General features: G+C 42.3%; 1 protein-coding gene across 3 annotated transcripts in view; it reads left to right on the top strand.

Annotated features, from left to right (window-relative positions):
• LOC130183690 (semaphorin-6D-like) overlaps positions 1–19588 on the top strand; it is a 178404-nt gene that overhangs the window by 74780 nt on the left and 84036 nt on the right. The window contains exons 3-5 of one of the 3 annotated variants that reach the window (XM_056399326.1): positions 4972–5088; positions 18147–18361; positions 18880–18994. In XM_056399326.1, coding sequence (XP_056255301.1) covers positions 18217–18361; positions 18880–18994 — 260 coding nt within the window. In that variant the 5' untranslated portion in view covers positions 4972–5088; positions 18147–18216. Of the gene's footprint in view, positions 1–3594; positions 5089–18146; positions 18362–18879; positions 18995–19588 lie in introns of those variants that run through there. The other 2 variants (XM_056399327.1, XM_056399328.1) reach the window with 2 other exon arrangements.

Here is a 19588-nt window from a genome sequence, read left to right as displayed (position 1 = left end):
TATTTAAAATAGAAATCAGGTCGGACATAATGGGTAAAAAAAAAAAGGAGAAGAAGACGGGAGGTAGAGGGTGTGTGTGAGGTTCAGTGGAATAGTAAAGAGGCTGCGGTCGACTTTTCATTAACGCTGGAAAAGTGGAATCGACCTGAAGAAGAAGATAAGGATGAAAATGAAAACGATCATCAGCAGCTTCAGAGGAAGAGAGAGACGGCGTCTTTCATTAAGGAACCAGGGAGAGAAATCAAACAGATGGAGGAGGAAGAGGAGGAGGAAGAGGACTCAATGATTCACGACCTAACCAGGATGGAGCTCGTTAAATGGCCTTTAAGTTGCCACGGGGACAGGAAGTGGGAGGTGGTCACACAGACAGCGGGGGGTCAGACCGATAACGAGCTTAGTTTAAATATCGTTCCCTCTGTGATGTGACTGATATGATGTGGTTTGATTGATTATTTATTGATTGGAGAATAGAGCGTCGACTCTGACCGCAGTGTCTCATTTGTGTCCGATGTTGGATGAAGATGATATTGATCTTCTCTTGATAACATCTGCTGTTTCATTGATCCGCCGGATGCTGTTGCTGAAGCGGTTAAATATATGGAAGATAAAACTGAGCATCAGCATCCTGCTTTTGATCTTATTTAGAAACCTGGTTATACCTGGTTACCTTTGTCTGCATGATCATCAGGATCCAGGTGTGTGGTGGTCTGTGTGCACGTCGTGACTGGAAATCCGACTGAAAAACTTCAAACATAAACTAACTCACTTCAATCACTTCTTTGCAGTTTTTTTATTATATTTTTGAAATAATCCCAGTTACTGTCACTTTAAAAGCCTCGGCATGATGCCTTTTGAACCACTGGAAGGCTTTTAATGTGAAACATCTGCGCAGGTTTTGAGTTTCATTGGCGGTAGCTTAACGACAGTGGTAAAAATGGTAATGTCAAATGGATTTGAAAGAATGAGTGAATGAAACAGCGTATGATGAATCAGTGCTGCGACAGTGGAAATTAGGGCTGAAAACCTCTGTCTCTGATGGAAGTCTTTATTTATACTTTAATTAATATACTTTAATATTTTCACTTGCAGTGTTTTATATTTTACCTGTGAAATATATGAAAACGAATTCATTATGCGAGACGTCTGAAAACAACATTTACCTGCTGCAACATTTTAATGTCAAATCATGTGTTGAATTCACTCAAACACAATCCTGTTCATATGCAACATAATTAATAATAAGTAAGTTACAGTAACAACCGTCTTTGAACTCTCAAGTGACACCGTTAACGATGATGAAGACTGATGATGATGTGGCTGAAAGCTCAGGGAGGCTGAGTTCCCAAAGTGAAGTCAAAACTGAACATCCACACTCAGACTTTATTAGTTCTTGTTGACTTCACAGTACGGCTGGGCGATATGGCCAAAACTGTTATCACGATAGAGATTTCCATATCAGTCGATATCGATTTTTATCACGATAAATGCCACATCGTTATTTCTTTCAGGTTTAAAGGCTGATTTTTGCTCCTGAGTGAAAGTTGAAGAAACCAGACAGTCAACTGTGGTTTTAAACTGTTCCATCTCGACGAAGACAAACACTTGCCAAACAGCAGAACATTTAAAAAGTCTGAGGTACAAACTTTCAAAATCCTTTTCAGTCCTTTTTACTCAACAAAATAAATAGAAAATTGCACATGAAACATGATCAGACTGCAAAATTCAAAATTCAAAAAATACAGACAAAGAAGATTTGCACTGGGTGCCGGTCTGGTGCTCGTCGAGGGTCCGCTAGCGCTCGTTTGGGCCTGTAATTTCTTACCAACGTAACATGAGTTGTAGATGTAACATGTTTGTGTCTCGAGCAAACCAGATCACCTCAAACACAGTGTCTGACTGGGTTATGTTCGGACACACAGAACAAACTGTTTACCAAATTCTGATATCTGAGTGTTTCCTAATTATTATTGGTCACTTACCATGTTCTTGTGAAAGCTCTTGTGGCACAAACTCCTGCCAGTAAAGCTTTTAGACTGTTTGGATGTTCAGAGATTAGAGAGAGAGAGTGAGAGAGAAAGAGAGCGAGCGAGTGAGTGAAGGAGATGGATGTTAAACAGGAGAGAAAGAGAAGAGACAGGCAGGTGAAGAGGTGAAGCTGCGTAATAAAAGTAAATTCACGAAAGAAGAAAAAGAGAGAGAGACACTGACATGGTAACGGTGAGAGGGAGAGAGAGAGAAAGAGAGAGGATTAACCTTAGAAAACATGTGAGAGTACTTTAGGACAAACACATGAAAGACTGTGCGTGTGTGCGTGTGTGTGTGTGTATGTGCGTATGCATGTGTGTGTGTGTGTGTGTGTGTGTGTGTGTGTAGTATGGTTGTGGTGGTAACAGAGATATCAGTGACTCTCTGATCCCGACTGGAAGCTGTACATATGCATCCAGCTGTGAGTCCTTCACCTGGTGCAGATGTTACCTCTGAACCGTCGACACCTGTGGATCCATTTTAGTTCAGGGTTTAGAGAAGTCGAACATCAGAGCAGTGAGAGAATGAATGTATCTGACTTTGTGTTGGCAGCAGCAGCAGCAGCAGCAGCAGCAGCAGCAGCAGCAGCCGCCTAGTTGGCGTTTACAACTTGAAAGTAAAAATGTAATGAGCCGCTGTATCTGACTTGTAGGTCCAGATCCAGAACTACATTATTAATTAGCTCTGCTCTTTAAATGTCCATCAGTATCCTGCTCGTGATCACGTTTTTTTTAATAAGAAACCTGGGTTTACTAGCAGACGTACTCTGATGGAAAAAAAGTAAAGAACGGATCCAGGTTCCTGCTGCTGGAACAGAAGTCATGAGTCATGAGACACAGGTAGCACGTAGACCTTCAGAAAACAGGATACTGTTAGAATCGTGTAAACCAGAATATGAAGAACCAGGTTATAAATCAAATCCTGAATATGATCAAAACCAGGACAGGACTCAGACAGGAGTCGCCACTCCATCCTGTTTTTGAACCACAAAAAGTCGAGTCCAGTCGTGATTGTAGAGAAGTGGTACAGAGTGATGTGTCTTCATCTTATAGATGATCTCTGAGCCCATAAGTTCTGACTTAAGACTTGACTCTTAAGCTTTTGTTGGGGACTATTTTCAGCGGTGGATTAATCTACATTGGGTGCTCTAGTGAGTGTTATTGTTTATAATAAAGTGCACATGTTCAGGTCGGTGTGCTGTGATTGGCTGCTGTCGGTTGATTCCTCAGGTCTGTGTGAGAAACGATAACTGTCGGCTCTTCTCAGTGAAGATCTTCATCATGAGTGACGGTCTCCTCCTCCTCCTCTTCCCTGTGCCTCTGTGCTGCTCTGCATTCTCCCATGATCCTCCACTGTTTGACCTCGTTAGAGGAGGTCGCCTCTAATTGGACACCGCTCGTCTTAATGGCTCCCATTAGATCATTAGGAAAGGTTAGCTCATGCAAAACTGCCTGTGCGCCACCTCACTAACAAGCGCGGCGACTTTGGCTTTGTTAAGAGGAGGATTTTATTTAAACGAGCAGCACAGATGAGATGAATGTGGAGAGAATAACACATTCAGACTCAACACTCTCCTCCTAATGCTCTATGAAGTCAGACTGTACGAAGGAAAGGAAAGGAAAGAAGGAAACATCTGGGTCTTTAATTTCCCAGCAGTCCTCCTCTCCTCCTCTCTTCATGTTAATCTGATGTGTGTGTTTACGCTCCGTCTCAGCTCGCCGGATTTTCTTGAATGAGATCAGTCGGACAGATCAGCTTCAGGCCAGAGAGCAGCTGATTAGATTTCAGCCGATCTGGATTTGTGAATCCTCCAGAGACTCGATCTCCCCAACTTCGGGGTGGAGAAATCCAATTAGCTTCAGGATGTAGAGGAACTTGTTCAGAGTTCAGATGACAATGTGTCCTGATGAACATCTCCTGAAATCTGCTCCTTGAGAAGCTGCAACCAGTTTGTGTTTGTTTGTCACAACCTTTTATTGATCCATAAGAAGATATATCTATGGTACTAAGAAAAAAACACCTCAATGTAGTTTTACATCTGTCAGGCTTCTCTCTGGAGCTCGAGTAGGCTGACTGTTTTCAGAGTGATTTGAATAAAAATATAGCAGATTTCAGGTTAAAAAAAAAAAAAAAAAAAGACAGTTTTTGCGCAGGTCCGGTCAAGATCACACTTATGGTATTTTTTGTCAGTGACACATTAAATTACTTGTGTACTGGTGTCGGTGATAACAACCAGCAGCAGGAGCTTGTTAGTGAGGCTCAGTAAGTTTTGCATATAAATGTGTCCTGTTTTAAACCAGACTTTTACACTATATTTAATTTTGGATAAGTTTCTGTAGAGCTTCGAGTGTTTGGACAGAGTTCAACATCCGAGGAGTGTTGTTCCTTTGTTGAATGAAAAAAAAAAAGGTTTTGGAGAAAGATTATGTTTATATTCCTCAAATGAGAGAAACAAAAACATCATTCAGTGTCAAACAACACTCAGCTGCATCACCAACTCTGTTAAATCAGTTTGATAAAAAGTCTCTAAAAACAAATGAAACAACTTAATAAAAAGTGAAATCTCCAGAGTGCAAAAGCAAAGTGCATTACACTTCACTTTGAAAAGGGCACATAACTTAACTCCAGCTCTGCTCTGCACACAGGAAACAGACCAGTTGGATAAAATAGGAAGTTCTTTGCAAAACCCTTCACACCCATTTGCATCAAGCAGAAACAGGTGCATCATTTCTCTGACTGTGCAAAATGTCTCAAACCCATTTTAAACCCTTAAAGATTCACAACGTGCACACTTTTACAAGTTATAACAAAAGTGCACAGTTCTGCAAAAAATAGGATTCATCAAAACACGCACACTGACTGTTTCCATCCACCGTGTCGCTGTTTCTGAACGAACGCTGAGAGCTCTGATGTTGAACCTGCATTTTTGTTTCTCTGTTGTTGCAGGATGTCTGAGGGGGTCCACCCCCGCCTCCTGACTTCCTCTTCACTTCCTGTACTACAGTGAGAACTTCCTGTACCTTCACCTGACTGGCTGGAGCCTTCACCTGTCTGTTTCACACTGTAAGTGTCTGTGAGCTCCTTTCAGACTGTTCCTACAAAAACAAAAGCACAACAACACAACGTTGTGGTCTTTTCTGAAAGACTGTGGTGTCAGTAAGGCTCTGAGTGTCAGTTCCAGGTTGAATTAAAGTGGTGGTGACATGAGGAGGTGATGAGAGGCGTAAAAACATAACCTGATTACAGAAATGTGATGAAGTAAAAAAAAAAAAGATGTTCCCCTCGTTTGAAGTTTGACTGATGAAAGAAAAATGAAAACAGGAAACAGCTCATGATGAAAATGTTCAGATTCTGCTGACTAATTTCAGTGTGAAAAAAAGGCTGAAGAAAATATGTAGAAAGTCTGAAAGATGTAAAAAAAAAAAAAAAAAATGACGTGTGCATCTCCTGAAGATGCTGAACATTTTGAAGCTTCTTGATGAAAAGTTGAGAGACGTCCTGATCTGTTCCGAGGTGTCAACATCAGGTCCAATCAGATTTTAATAAACCTGATCAAAACCCTGTCTTTTCTTTACCGCTACAGTGTTTTTTTGTAGATCGACAAACGCTGTGACAGCAGCTCCAGAAGCTCCAGAAGCTTCAGCTTGTGTTTGTTGAAGTGGCTCAGGGCGGATTTTGAGGTGTGTTTTGGATCGTGGTCCTGCTTCTGTCTCTGAGGCTGGAGGCTGTGAGCAGGAACAGGGATGTGATGCTGTTGTTGTTGTTGTCGTCGTCGTCTCTTGGCCTCATCTCCTGTGTTGTCGTCAGTCTGCTGTTCGGACTGTTTCTTCTGATGATAAAACATCAGTAACATCATCTGCTGATTGAATGACTGAAACTCCCAGCTGCAGTGAAGGCATCACAGTATGACTCTCTCTCTTTCTCTCTCTCTAATTGATGAACATTAGCTGAATCATTTTACAGCAGCGTCTCATTATCATCAGTCACAAACAATAAAAAAAATAAGCAGCTTACAAACAACCATCTGCTGCGTGTGTGTGTGTGCGTGTGTGTGTGTGTGTGTGTGTGTGTGTGTGTGTGTGTGTGTGTGTGTGTGTGTGTGTGTGTGTCTGTGTGTGTGTTAGTCAATGAACACACTGCTGTGTTATTAGATCATTTCTTTCTCTGTCATTTTGTGACGGTCGGTCATTGGTCAAATGGCATCCTCTGGTTGATGGTTTACTACGTTTCCCAGAATGCCTTTGGACAGACTGGGCACTTGTTTAACACACGGAGAGAGACTGTGGTAGTATCAGAAAGAGTCTTGCTTGTTGTGTGTAATAAAAAAGTGGATTGAGTCAGTGATGATGGTCTGAGCCTGAGATCAGCTCACAGCAGGCTTCCATAAAGTTATATAGACCGAGATACACAGTCATATAACACCACAGTTATATATCAGACTGTGATACATTCAGACTGAAGTGACACATGAGCTTTTCTGTTTGTGCTGATGCTTCTCTGGTGTTTTGTGTGTGTGAGGCTGCAGGATTTTAAACCAATAAACTGTGATCGAGGATCAAACAGGGTTTTAAAGGGGTAGAGGAGCAAATACAGTAACACAACAATATTATTCCTCCAATCCTGTCTCCTAGGAATAATTTTTCTATACAACTGAAATGCAACAGCAGAGATGTTCTGTAGGAAATTAAACTGCGAGTGGATTTAGTTTTCTATTAATGAAATGAGGAATATTTTAGCCCAAAGGTAACAGGGTTTAATTTGAAGTATTTCTTCGAGGTAACTGGCGCAGCATGTTTTCCTTTTGTGCTTCACTCGTCTGCAGCAGCAGCTCATCCTCGTCTCACTGTGTTCGGCTCCTGCAGGCCGCTCAGTGTTTCCAGCTGCATGTAGAAGTCCTGATACGTCAGTGTGTTTATCAGAAATGTTGAAGTTGCATTGTCATCAGTGTCGGACTCACAGGATCAGCAGTGTGGTGTTTCCTGATGCTGTGATCACCTGCAGGGTCCAGGAACAGCCTCAGGCTCAGGTGGACTCGTGTCAGGGAGAAGACGGGTCTGAGAATCAGCTCCGGGGGTCTTTCATGATTCTGAGGTTTTCCGTCCAAACGACAGTAATGGATGATATGAAGAGGAAGGTCAGAGTGTGTCCTTCTGGGCAGGTGGGACTGTCACGCTGAGTTAGTCCATCGATCCACTTTCTGTGTGTGTGTGTGTTGTGTGTGTGTGTGTGTCTGTGTCTGTGTGTCTGTGTGTGTGTGGCTGAGGTCAGAGGTCACACAGACCTCCTGTCAGTCACAGCTGCTGAGCTGCAGGTTTAATCACACAGAAACTGAGTCACAGTGTTTGATGATGATGTCACAGTGTCAGACGTCTGATTAAGGACTTAATATTTTATTGTACAAATAATACAATGAAAGGATTAGGGTTGGGGTTAGTCAGTGATTTATGTTTCTGTCTTTGTGACCACCACGACTGAATACCGAACCCCAAACCTGATCCTAATCCTAAACCGGATTCTAACCTGAATGCTAAAACCAAGGACCAGCCAACATGTCCTCTCTCCCAAAGTGTAACTCAGGCTAGTCCTCATAAAGAGAGAAGAACACACACACACTCAGCATAGTGTCACCACTCAGCCATGTGTAGCAGTTGCCGTGGTAACCAGATGATAGGATGTCACCGAGCTTAGAAAGTGACCTTTGAGGATGAAGGAAGACTGGAAGGAAAGAACAAAAGGAAGAGAGGGTGAGAGGATGAAAGGTAGGAGGAAAGGGAGGAGGAGCGAGTGAAGACAGAAGGAAGAAAGGGTTAAAAGCAAGAGAAAGAAAGTAAGGGAAAAAGGGGAGGGAGAGAGAAAGATTGTAAGGGGGGAGGGAAGAGAAAGATAGAAAATAATCATGCAGCAGGATAATGCTAAAAAAGAGAGGGAGGAGGATGAGAGAAGATAGGAAGTAGTGAATTAATGAACAGCAGAGAGATTGTTCTTAATTTCTACCTCTGATAAATTTACTGTACACCTTTCTTTCTTTCTTTCTTTCTTTCTTTCTTTCTTTCTTTCTTTCTTTCTTTTTTTTTCTTTCTTTCTTTCTGTTCATTACTTGATGCTCTGACTTGTCCTCGTTTCCTCTCTTTTACTCCAGTCGACCTCATCTGATCTTATTCACTGTCACTGATTACTAAATGCTCTCATTGACTCTCATTGACTCTCAATCACTCTCATTCACTCTTACATTAACATAAACACACACACACACTGTAAAGTATTTCTGCATGAAAACACTTTGTTGAACGGGGAAAACTCCACACAAGATGACTAAGAAGGCCACGAAATGTACACACACACACACACACACACACACCTACACACACACACACACACACACACACACACACACACTGTGACAGTAAAAGCCAGGGAAGCGTGCAGTGAAATCCTTGATAATAGAGAAGAGGTTTGTATCTCTCCTGGTTCCTCTGAAGACACTTTGTAGAGAGAGAGAGAGAGAGAGAGAGAGAGAGATAAGTGACAGAGGAGGGAAAAGAAGACCAGGTCTGATCCACATCACATTTTCAGTCATTAAAAACATGAGAATTAATCTAGTTTAATGAATCGAAAACACTGAGATAATAAAGTGAAAAAGTATTGATTTGACATGGACTTGAATGTAATTAGTATCAATTTTAAAGCACCTGTAAAAAATTTGCTCAGTGTTGGTCGTTAGCGGGAAGGTTTTTGGTGACGTCTGTGATCCTGATGCGGCAGCTTCTAATTACACTTATATAAAAATGAAGTACAGTTGTCATGAAGGAGGAAAGTAGCTGTAGAGACCAAAACTTTTTTGTACCAGGCTGTAAACATATTTAATTCTGCTGTGAAGTTGGGCATTTTAACATGCAAGTCTATGGAGACTGACTCGCTTTTGGAGCCAGCCTCTAGTGGTCATTAGAGGAACTGTAGATTTTGGCACTTAAGTGTTGGCTTCATTTTTTCAACCCTGCAGGTTGACGCTTGCTCCAGCCTCCGATGTATTTGTTGTTGTTGTTGCTGTGTTGGAGGTAGATTAGTATCAACAGGGTTTTCTTGTAGCAGCTCAGTATCTACACAGACATGTTAATTCTGATGTTTGTGTGAGATTTCAACTGTCTCCTACAAATTAAGTTTCTATAAAACTAGACCTACACAGCAAATTGATAGCGACTGGATTATGATTTCTATCAACGTGTTATGAAAATGTATGCATTTTATTGTGAAAAAACAGAGGAAGCAGACATGTACTGAAGCCAGAGATGGTTTGGCGAGCATCCTCTCATGTTCTCAGACTGCTGTGAATCTGAAGGAAAAATATAAATAAATAAAAAGCACAAAGAGCTGATTTGAGACGGTGTGAAATGAGGATTTCACAGAGCTTAAAAATCTGTCGCTGTGCCTCCAAAATCTGAGACTGCAGATTGATAACAGCCGGGATTAGTTTTGTGCTCGCTGCGTAGTTTACACATTAATACTGTAAACTTCTACAGAAAACACTGAGAGGCCTGAGGAGGAGGAAGAACAGGAGGAAGAGGAGGAAGAGAAATGCCTCACTACACAGATTTTTTAAGTTTCTAGTCTGGTTTTCATTTTTTAGGTCTCTCAGTCTCTCTCCCTCCTGTGAAGTCGTTCTTAGAATTTGTCCTTCAGTGTGACACGCACACACACACACACACACACCCACACACAAACACACACACACACACACACACACACACACAAACACACACACAAATCTCTGCTTACGTCAGCTTGTGCATCACCTGTGTGTGTGTATGTGTGTGTGTGTTTGTCTGCCTGCTTCAGTGTCAGATCAGTACACTGTGCCACCAGAGATTGTGTGTGTGGGGGGGGGGTATGCAAAGTGCGGTGTGTGTGTGTGTGTGTGTCTGCTGGCCTTGAATGGGCGCCCTGAGTGCCAGACTGAGAAAGTGGAATCAGTTTTCATCCTGACAGGCAATCCACCAGCTTCTCCTACTCTGTGTGTGTGTGTGTGTGTGTGTGTGTGTGTGTGTGTGTGTGTCTGTGTCTGTGTCTGTGTCTGTGTGTAATTGTACTTGTACTTCTACCTTTGTGAGGACCAGTTTGAGTTCTAGACCTTGGGAGTGAGGACATTCTGACCAGTCCTCATCAATTCAAATGGCTGGTTTCAGGGTTCAGGTAAGAACTGGGTTTAGGTTAGGGACTAGTGAAAGCATTATGTCAACAAGTGTCCTTACAAAGATAGAAGTACAAGTAGGTGTGTGTGTGAAGGGGGGTATTTTTGCTACCTCTCTGGGATCTTTACTGTGTAAACACCAACCTTGTCAGGACCAGCAGTCCTCATTAGGACCACGGTCTGGTCCTAATGAGGTAAAACCTCAAATCTGAGGTCCTGGTCAAGGTTATGGTTTGACTGTCCACGATGAGTCAAAGTCACTGCAATATCCTAACAGTGTGAGTTACAGTGTACCTGCTGTAGAACTGTGTCAGTAGTGGTTTCATCTACTATGTTCACCTCAAACTGACGGGAAAAGGATTTCACTCTATAAGTTTACAGGTAAAATGACTCTGATGAACTTCCTGGAGGGACTAAATGACGATGTTTTCACTGGTGATGCTTTGATTCGACCTGATTCCAGACGTCAGGTTCAGGGTCTCATCTTGGTTGTTTCCCTGGCTGGAGAAGCTTTAAGTGAATAGTACTAAGAACAGAGTTAATCTGCTGCCACATCCATGAAGAAATACAGATAGAAAGTGTCTCCGAAGGTGGACCTTATGTTTGTAGCTGCACAGTTTGTTGAAAGTTAACAGGTCTTAGATCAACACATGTCTTTGATTGGATTGGAAAACTGTTGGAAAACGCACAATGTATGTAGCTGCAGAACCAGAGACTGAAATTGCCACTGCAGTCTCTGGTTCTGCAGCTACATACATTGTGCGGTCAGAAGACCAAACACCACCTCCCTGTGTCCTCCGCCCTCCTCTCTGGAAGCTCTAAATGAACAAATCAGTGAATTTACATTTCTCCTGCAGACATTAATCTCATTACCCATTATCAGCTCTCATAATAAACACCTTTACTGCCACCACAGTGACCTCTCTGACACCAATCTCATTAAAACCTCAAAGTCGTTCCGACGTTCTCACACTAACAGTTAATCCAGCGGCACCGGGCCGCAGAGGTGATCCACCGGCCAACCGACACAATCAGTGATTTGTGGTTTGAATTATCTGGCACACAAACAGGAAGCTGCGACGGATTTCGGATTTCTATCAATTATCTAAATTAAAGCAGCAGCAATATTTCAGATGGGAGGATGTAGTTTGTTGTATAAAGGAGTACAGATTGTCCACTTAGTGTCTGGACCCTGATAGGGCAGGAAGGAATAGATGGAGAGAGGAGTACAGGAAGATACTGATGCATGACTTTTCAGGCCAATATCGATTCTGATGGTTCTGGATTAGAGATGCACATATGAACCTGTCCAGAGTTAGACCACATGTTTTATAGATACAGTGATGAGATATCTGGACTGCCAGGAGTTGAAATAACTGACTTTAAAGGTGCAGAGTTGCTCCAAAGGGAAGTTTTAGTAGTTTGATATGATTGTGAGTTTAATGTTTTGGGGGTTTTGAACTGATGGTCAGATATGAAGGTCTCTTAAAGGCTTAGGTCTCTTGTCGCCTTATTTCATCAGCCATACTACCTTAAGACTTCCAGGAAAATGTACTGACTGACTAACAGTCTCAAAATAGACATTGTACTTTTATTGAGCTGCTAATTGATTTTCAGTACCAAAGATTTGGTGTTTCCACAGATGGTGTGTGATAATGACTTGTAGTTATTTCCAGGAACTCCCTGTTCGCACTCACAGAGTTCCAGAGAACAACTCGGTTAATATCTTTCTTCAGTGGTACCACAGTCAGACACCCACCTCTCTAACCTTTAGGTTACAACTCAGTCAGACTCTCACTGACATCAGCTGACACTGCAATGTTGTATTAACTGTAACCATGTTAAGGTGATCTCATGGTGTAGCTGCTGTGTGCAGATGTTGTAGAAAGTGGGGGTATTAGAAGCATTGGCCGAATGTGATCCAGAGTTTTTCAGCTGTTTTTTAATATCAACAACCTTGACTGGTGATGGGTTTGGATTCTGATTGCATGCTGACATCTTGGTGTACCTTGGATAAATGATTAAACAAAAGGACTATTTCTGGTTGGAAATAATGTAAACATGCAGTTCACGTCGAGATGGTGGGTTATGTCGGAAAGCTTTGAGAGTAGCTAAGGTAACTAAGTGAACCTTGGCCTTGGATGTAAAATAATTCATCACAGGTGTGTGTTCAAGTCAAGAATGACCTCCGCTGTTGACAAGCTACACATCGTTAGCTCAGATAGACACACTTCAACAATTCAACTGTTCAAACAACAGTACAAAAAAATATAGTTAATTTACCAGCAGGACGGCGAAGCATTAGCAGACAGTCGAGCAACTTCTTCTTCACTTCTTCCAATATGAAAAACTCATTTTTTCAAGTTCCAGCTGGAGGGCTTTGGGTATGCTTGTTTTCGATAGTTTCCTGCCTACAAATACAGAGTGTTCCCACAACGTTGTGTTGAGTTCTCACCCCAGGACGGTCGAGTGAAGACAGCGAGCGCATTTATTTAAAAAGTCGACGGAAATTTCTCTGTTTAGATATCTCTGGCCTTCAGCCTTCAGGAAGGAGTGGGGCAGCAATTTTTGTTCCTGTCCACTATAAATCAAAAATATGATTGTTTAATTCACCTGCAGCTGTTTAAACAAACACGCACAGCTGTGGGGGCCTCAGGCCTTCTGTCCCGGTTATGAAGTCCTAACCAATGAGTGAGCCAGCTAACCTTTTCTATTTTCATGGTTTGATATAAAATGAGGCTAAAAATTAGAATTAGAAGAGAATGAATATTGAATAAAAGAGATAAAATATAACATTTAATATTCACTGAAGGCCTAGAAGGTCCTGACAGTTCCTCACTGATTAATACATGTATGTTCATAATTATGTAACTTATTCATATGTCAGTCAATTCCACATGGTATTGGTGTCCTGCAGGCAGAGCCGTGAGCAACAAAGGGTTAAAGATGTTCAGGTTAATGTCTTAAGTCCCACTGAGAGCGGCGTAATATTGATTTATCCTAAATGTGCAATCGATCAAACTCCATCAACGGGGAGCGCGGCAGCGGCTGAAGCAGATCAGATTTATGATCACATTTGAATATCAGCCTTTTACATAAATCGGTTCATCTCCGTAGGGACCGCGGGGAAAGTGAACTTCCAGTTTCCAGCCCCGTGTGACGGATTAATCCCGCCGTATAAATGACAGATTGTCCCCGCCGGCAGGAAGATCATGTTCAGGCGGCAGAAAACATGCAACGACGAGGAGGAGAACAAGATGTTTCAATTATCTAAATGAGCCCGGGCTGACTGACAGGGATCGTATCGAGCTCCTCCATTTGTTCAATCTGAGAGTCACATTCAGTTTGTTTGCTCAGACAGGAAATTCAGATTCTTTTGAGCTTCTTCTGAACAAAAAGAAATGAGACAAAATCTTAAGTATGTGGGTGAGAGAAAGAAACCCCGAGGGACGTCTGAAAACAACCAGAGAGATGATTAAGAAAAAAAGAAAAGAAAAAAAAGAAAAGGTTTGGATCTGACAGACGGAGGTGAACTGGGCGAAATGAGAAACCAGGCAGTTTAAGGAATCAACACAGAGGAGACCAACAAGAAAAAAAATAATAATGTGAGAAGATTGGAGGGACGAAATGGCTCATTAGAGAGTTTTCAATAAGAAAATAAAGGTGTTTTATTTTCATGATTAAATGTTGGAAAGTTTTAATTTTGCTTCATGGTTTCTGATTAAAAACAACTGGGAGCTATTGCTGCAGTTTCATCAGATTTTTTTAAACATTAAAGCGGCGAACAAATAAGAAATGTCCACGATGTTGTGTTCAGGCTGTGGTCAATAAAGAAGATTTAATCCGTCTGTTTGTCTGCAGTTTAGTCTGAACAGTCAATTAGTTCCTTCTCTTCCTTTAAAGAGCTCTTATCAGGAGATATTGACATTTGTTTGAAGGGATGAGCAGGACTCAGCCTGAGGTGACAGAGAAGCTGATTTTTTAGAGAGAGAGGAAGCTGAGCCTAGAGATTTAAACCTCCTTGGTCTTTTTAACCAGTTGTACTCTTTTTTTATAGTGATACATTTTACCTTAAAGCTGCTGACTACACATTAAATGCATTTGCTGAAATGCTGTTGAAAACAATCTGACTAAATTACCAGTTAATTCAGGTGAATTTAACTCAGACATCTGGTTGTCTTTTTAACCTGCAAGTGATTACTGAACAATGGTCTAAAGTCCGCGATGAGCTTTCACATCAGGTCTGAGGTGAGTTCCAGTCCGAACAGGTCTGACCTTCAAACTGCTGCTCCCAAACGAGTCTCATCCATCAAATGTTGTTGAAATGTGTGACGCCTTCCCCTCCTTCAAAAGTAAAATGGTGTTTAACGAGTCGGGAGAGTGAATCAGAGCTTAGCTGTATCGACCCGCACAGTAAGTCTGAGCAGGTAGACGTACCTGCAGACAGGCTGCGTGTTGTCACGTGTTGTGTCATGATGTGGAACCGTCCACTGCTCAGAAGTCGAGGTGTAAATTACGTTCGGGAAATGGGACGTGGCTTCAGACGAAATGTCTCCAACAAGACCTAAATATAGTCAGCCTCTCTCCAAGGTGAGCTGTGTGTGTGTGTGTGTGTGTCAGTGTGTCAGTGTTCGTTCATTAGACGAGGCAGTTTGTCTCAGCCTGGTCTCTCTGAATGAGAATTGACATCAGGGCTGCTTTGGCTCCAAGGAGCAAATTAATGATTTAAGGAATAAAATACACACACACACACACATACACACACACACACACACACACACACACACACACACACACACACACACATACACGCATATACATATGCGCATGCATACAGAGGAGGCATATTGAAAGCTGTGGCTCATCTCAGAGAGGTTACTCATTTTTTGATATTTTCATTATTTGGTGGCAAAAGGCATCAGAGAAATCCTCCAGGTTTGACTAAGACTGAATTATTAAAATTGTGCTCTCTGTCTTTCTTCTACACACACACACACACACACACACACACACACACACACACACACACACACACACACACACACACACACACACACACACAGAAGCCAATGGGAAGCTAATAAGGGGAAATGTAGTTAATCCTGGGGAACGACAGTCAGTCTGAGGTCAGTGTCCTCTTCACCAAAACACGTAACATCATCTGATTAATTTTTTAACCACTTACTTATTATTACATACCCATAGTGTAACAGTCATACATGGCAGTTACAGTTTATTATAGTAAAAAGAGCTAAAGTTTGTCCAAATGTCTAGAGATAAGAAGAGATCAGCTGATTTTTTTCCTGCATTTTTTCATTACTTCCAACATCGTCCTTTGCAGAATTCCGCAAAGAAAGTGTTTAATTTAGAAACGGTTTTGCAGATGTTTGTTTGTTGTTCTTACAGGGAGCTCAAGTCCTGACATCAGTCCGTCTCGGTGCAGTTTCTGCTGAGAGTTTCTTTTATTTGTCTGCAAGCAAAAAAGACCCTTGGTCGGAGGTGAATATTATATCTATTGACTCTGTGAGACAGGGGGGCGTGTCCTCACAGAGAGACCTCTCCGACCAAGAGCTACTAAAACACCAAATAAAAAAAAAGAAACCTGTTCTGGGGATGACCTGATAGCCGAGTGGTTAGGGTGCATATCATATGGGTGCAAAATGTCCCCAGTTCGACTCTTTGCTGAATGTCATTCCCCTGCTCTCTGTCGCTGTGTTTCCTGTCTCTCCACACTCCTCTAGCACAAAAAAAAAAGGCGTGAAAATCAATTCTATCAGACACTGAGTAACTACAACAGTAACACAACTGTGTGATAACACGTGATAACAGCAGGAGCCGAGGATTTTTAAGTCATGAATTAATCCAGAATTATATTCTTTTCTAAGTTCATCAGTAGCAGTAAACTACCGTCACCACCAACACCTGAGGACATTCTTTACTTTCACACTGGTAAATTCAGTGGAATCATCTTCGAAGTGTTTTTATTGATGCAGCTGCTGATGGAGCTGCAGCTTCATTCATCAGTAAACCAATGTACGTGTGTGTGTGCATCTGTGAGTGTGCGTGTGTGTGTGTGTGTGTGTGTGTGTGTGTGTGTTAGCTTGGAACTCTTAGCTCATGTACCATGTACCTGCTGTTCACCTCAGTGAGGGAGGAGAGGAGAGTGTTAACAGGCGACTGCTGTGGTATGGCAGGAAAAGACGGGGGGGGGCTGCTTAAGAGTGTGACACCTCCTTTTTTTTTTTTTTTTAGTTCATTTCTAGATCATAGAAGAAGAGGAGGGGAGGAAGGGCCAAGGGGAGAAGTAGAGCTCATCACCTCTGGGACCACCTCTCTCCTTTTCATTTGTCACTTGGTGTGACAGAACGAGGCAGGCGAGGTGAGGAGACGGCAGGGAGGAGGTGATGAAAGAGGACATGAGAGGAGAGCGTGTCACCTTCCTGCCTCTTTCTTTTCTGCTTCGTCACTGTATGACATAACAGGAGGAGGAGGAGGAGGAGGAGGAGAGATGATGAGGAGGAAAGAGAGAGGAATTTGTCTCAATTGAAGATATTTTGCACACAAAGCAAAGATAAAAGGATGGGATAAAGGAGCAGAGGAGGAGGAGGAGGAGGAGAGGGGTCGGAGGGAATAGAGGAGTGAAGGTATTAAGGAAGAGGAGGAGAAGGAGGAAACACAATCTCTATTCTCTGCTGGTTCTCTGTCTCTCACACAGACTCCAGATCTGCCTGTCACATTGTTTTCCCCTGAACCTCCAAAATCGTTATTCTACACCAGCGAGCTTCAGAGCTTCACAGAGGAGGAGATGAAAAGAGGAGCAGAGATAAGGCCTCCGTGTGATCCACATACAGAACCTGTTGGCTCGACTCACAGCGGGGGGCTGCGACGGGGAAATTTGTTCAACTTTCTCAAACTGAAAATCCATCCAACACGCCCAGTTTACATAGGGATTAACCAACACTGCTTTTTGTCAAATTAGCATTAAACATATGCCTTATGAACTATCAGCAGCTCCTGTCTGTAGTGTATCATGGCTGTATGAACAGGTATCTCTGGATTACTGTGATACTGAAGAAAAGCTAAAAACATGAGGATTCTGAATTAAGTTCTGCAGCTTATTTTTTCCATGATTTCTAATTGGATTTATATAATATATATTCCAAGTGGATATCAGAGATAATGATATCTTTTTCGATTTAAAACTCCTTTAGGATACTATGATCTGGACAAATGAGAATATGCACAGGCTGATATCTTAAAGCATAAGTCAGACTGTATTTACAAGCATGTGCATCATGTCTGTGCGCTGAGATTTGACTGATTTATCACGGAGTACGTGGAGTATGATTTTTGATGGGAATTGTGGTACTGAGTACTTTACCTGCCTCCGAGCCTGCACCTGTCCCTTTCACCTCACACTGTGTCTTTGCCTTTATTTACCGTCCTTATCCAAACACATGGAGTGAACCATGTGACATTCCTTAGAGAGCAGCTACGTTTGAATGCTGATTTGGAAGTTATTTTTGGCGCCCATTTTGGAGGTCCTCAGCTCGTTCTCTTCTTTTTCTTGTTCCTTAATTTATGGGTTTTTCTCTCTGTGTGTGTGTGTGTGTGTGTGTGTGTCTAAGTGCCGTCAACGTCAACAAAAACACACCAGCGCTAAACTAATGCTAATCCATGTAATTGATTGCAGGTTTTGCTCTGTGACCTAGCAGGTTAATACGGGGCTAACCGCTGGGCAACATGCTAATCCCTCATAATTTATAGCTGCAGCCGAAAGGACGACTCGGGAGAGATAAACCCTGAGCGCACGGGCGCGCGCGCGCACACACACACACACACACACACACACACACACACACACACACATTATGCTGTTTGTTTCTCTTCTTTTTCTCTGTGTCTAACAGTCGTACCTCTCTCTGTTTCCTCGCAGCCGACACCCACCATGACCTGCTGACATCACCTGCGCCTGGCACCCCTTCCCCTTCTCTCTCTCCGACAAAATGGCCCAGACCGATTGGCTGTCACCGTGGCGGCAGCTGCCACTGATGCTGCTGCTCATTCTCACTTTCCGTTTCCTGTGTGAGTCGGCCTCGACCACGCCCTTCCCCAAAGACCTGGAGCCAATCAACGTGGTCAGCTCGGAGCGTGAGTAGATCCCTCTGATTGGGGGAGGATGATGATGATGATGATTCTACAGGAGTCATATTTGTGTGAATACATAAAGAACTTACTGTTTCCAGTGATACTTGTGTCTCTGATGTCCATGGATTTAATGTTGTTTAGGATGTCTTCAGTTTGTCGTCATGGTAACAGTCCAAACTGAAAGTGCTGGTCAGCAAGTTCACCAGAATATGAACAAATACAGGGGAAACATGGGGACAGGTTAAAGCTCACAGCTAACTCATTGAATCCATGGCAACAACTTTCTCTATCCACCACTGAAAGCATGATGGGAACTGTAGTGCCATAACTCAGAACATGTTTGTTCCAATAGAAGTATGACAACACGATATCTATGAGAATCAGCCCATTTATCAAACTTATTTTTACATCACCGAACCTCAGAACGTCCCATCAACATGTTTGCATCCATGGAAACCGATGTGTTGTTTGTGTTCACCTACACACAATCTGACTCCGACTGTGTCGTCTCGTGTCTGCAGAGTCGTATCAATATCCAGGGTTTCAGGGTTTGCTTCAGGACAACGACACCCTGCGTCTGGGCCTGGACTTTCAGAGGATGTTACGCATCAACCACATGTTGTACATCACTGCCAGGTCAGCACACACACACACACACACACACACACACACACACACACGAACAGAAGTACACAAACGTGACATCTCATCCAGACATTTCCAGCAGCAGCACTTGGATATCGGAGAGATCAGTGTTAGATCCTGAGGAAGATACAGGACCTGTTCAGGTCTGAGTTGCTGATCTGGACCAATATTTTCTTAAGTTAAAAAAATTAGCTTCCTATCAACTTCAGAGAGCCAGCAAAAGTTTTTCATTAATCATGGAAACTGGAGGAAATATCATTAGTCACAAATATCAGAGGTATTTTAAATGATTTTTTTTTTGCCAGGATCATTTTTCTAGACACATTTTTAAAAAGAAAATTCTTCATTCCTCTTCTGAATGCAACATTTTAAAAAACTTTTTTAAACGCAGGACTTTTAAGTCCTAATGTCAGTCACAAAATCTGTATTTAGGTCCAGTTTGGATTGTTATTTAAACTGTTAATCAGCTCCTTAGATCTGATTTTAAGTTCAACTCCTCAGTCTCCTTATGATGAAGCTCTGATACTGGAGCATGCTGGGGAGTGACACACAACACGACAGGACACACACACGATTAATGCTGCT

Source organism: Seriola aureovittata, chromosome 16 (genome assembly GCF_021018895.1).
Source record: "Seriola aureovittata isolate HTS-2021-v1 ecotype China chromosome 16, ASM2101889v1, whole genome shotgun sequence".
Classification (NCBI taxonomy): domain Eukaryota; kingdom Metazoa; phylum Chordata; class Actinopteri; order Carangiformes; family Carangidae; genus Seriola; species Seriola aureovittata.
This window is presented reverse-complemented; position numbering and strand designations above follow the sequence as displayed.